This window comes from Cyprinodon variegatus, unplaced genomic scaffold (assembly GCF_000732505.1).
Source record: "Cyprinodon variegatus isolate N-32 unplaced genomic scaffold, C_variegatus-1.0 Scaffold76, whole genome shotgun sequence".
NCBI classification, from domain to species: Eukaryota; Metazoa; Chordata; class Actinopteri; order Cyprinodontiformes; family Cyprinodontidae; genus Cyprinodon; species Cyprinodon variegatus.
Window position 1 is genome coordinate 1440469 of NW_015150529.1, and position 1882 is coordinate 1442350.

Genomic DNA, 1882 nt, shown 5'->3' on the forward strand with positions numbered 1-1882 from the left:
TTCGCATTTACACATAAACATAATAATTTAAGGAGTACCAAATTCTGATCTGAACCTGGACAAGACCAGGATCGGTCAAGCTAAGCGGGACTTAATTAGGTGTCCAGTCTGTATGTAATTGGGTGGCAACCAGGACAATGTGTGATGGATGTGAATGTGGCTTTACAATCAACAATGTTTACCTGACTGGTTTTGGTTTTTGTTTGTTGTTTTTGTTACATGTTCATAAAACAAAATAAAAAAACTTTAATTATATAAAAAAAAGGTCACCATAATCTAAGATTGATAAAAACGTGGCAGAGACAAGGCACTTTTTTTAACTCTTCAAGATAAAAAGATGTGTCGATTTTTAAACTGAATAGACGGGGATTTCTCCTGATAGCAGAGATGTTTTTACCTGGACAGCCTCCCAGCCCCACTCTCTGTATTTGGGGTCGTGGGTAAATCTCCACATGTACATGTAGGTCTCGATGACCTCGGGGCGGAGAATGAAATATTTCTCATTCTGTCGGGTCGCGATGGCCTCGACTCCACCGTCGAAACGGAACGCCTCTGGACCCAGTTTCAAGGCTTCAGACAGAAAAAAAAACAACACAGTTAAAGAAGGATCGCATTCTATTAGCATCATGAACTGATTTTACACAATCTGACAGCAGGTGAAGAAAAAAAAAAGTAGATTTACATGAAAACAAGAGAGATGATCTGTCATTTATCATTCAGTCTGAACCATGTGGCCTCATAAAAATGCTTATTTTCATTTTGCTGCTGGTCATAATTATCCAGAACTGAAACATGGAGACTGCAGAAGAGATCCAATTAAGGGAATATTTATTATAATTATTTAACATCATTATCAATTCCTACATTTGAACAAATTAAAAAAATTATTAAAAAAACAACAAAATAACAGAATTAGCATTAATTACATCAAATTAATATGATAAATACAGTAAAACATGAATGCTACTGAGACAAATTGGGAAATGCTTATTACCACTGTGCTCTATCTGTAATAAGATTAATGTTTAGGTTGGAATTAATTGAATTTTGAGCTGAAATATAACTTGTTATTCCGGGGAACACAGGCAGGTTTTCTGACACCAAAAGACCTAAATGTAAACTAAAGAAGAAAATCCTTGAAAAGTTGGATTTATTTCTTTTTTCCTGTCCCACTGGCTGTGTAGCGGGTCACTCTATGCACCGCCACACACCGAGTTTGTTCCAGAAACTCCCCCAGCATCAACCAGCAGGGTGGTGAACATTAATATTTGGTTGCTGCTCCAACAAGCTCAAAGAAGATGTTTTACTTTATTCTTTTTCTGTTCTCCTGAGCTCCTGCCATGAGTAAGTACGCTGTTTACTGAAATGTTTTATTGATCGTGCGTGTCTGAGTCTGCCCCCACTGCTACAGACGGCCTGTGTGTTTCCAGACAAATGTATATGAAGGAGAACCTGGCTGTTTTTCCTTGGGATTTTACTTTGTCACTGAGTCTCTCTTCCTGTCTGACTTACGATATTCCCATCAAACTGCTGCGACGGAAATAGATCAGGACTTTCTCATTTGACCAAAATCCATCTAATTTTCTATAACTGGACACTGAATTATGTCTGTTGTGTTCTGGCCTTTAATCAGCATGTTAAAGAGCCTTAAAAAAAGCAAATAAAGGGATACGTCTGAACACCAAGTCAACACAGGGGTCTAAAAACAAAAATGCTCCAAGGGAGGTTCAGGCTTCTAATGCTTCTGGATCTTATTAATTTAATGAGCCTGTAACATCAGAAATGGTAACCTTTCAAAAATATGTGACCTTAGTAAAGGAAGTGAGGCTTGCTCTCTTTATGTCCAGAAAAAGTCTGTGTCCTCTAGGGCTGGGTAAAAAAA

The 1882-nt window shown here is 37.7% G+C and overlaps 1 protein-coding gene across 1 annotated transcript in view; it reads right to left on the reverse strand.

The window, feature by feature from the left end:
* LOC107083523 (mannosyl-oligosaccharide 1,2-alpha-mannosidase IA-like) overlaps positions 1-1882 on the reverse strand; it is a 187300-nt gene that overhangs the window by 7190 nt on the left and 178228 nt on the right. Inside the window, exon 10 of the mRNA XM_015372830.1 lies at positions 398-570. Within this exon, the coding sequence (XP_015228316.1) occupies positions 398-570 (173 nt within the window). The remainder of the gene's footprint in view (positions 1-397; positions 571-1882) is intronic.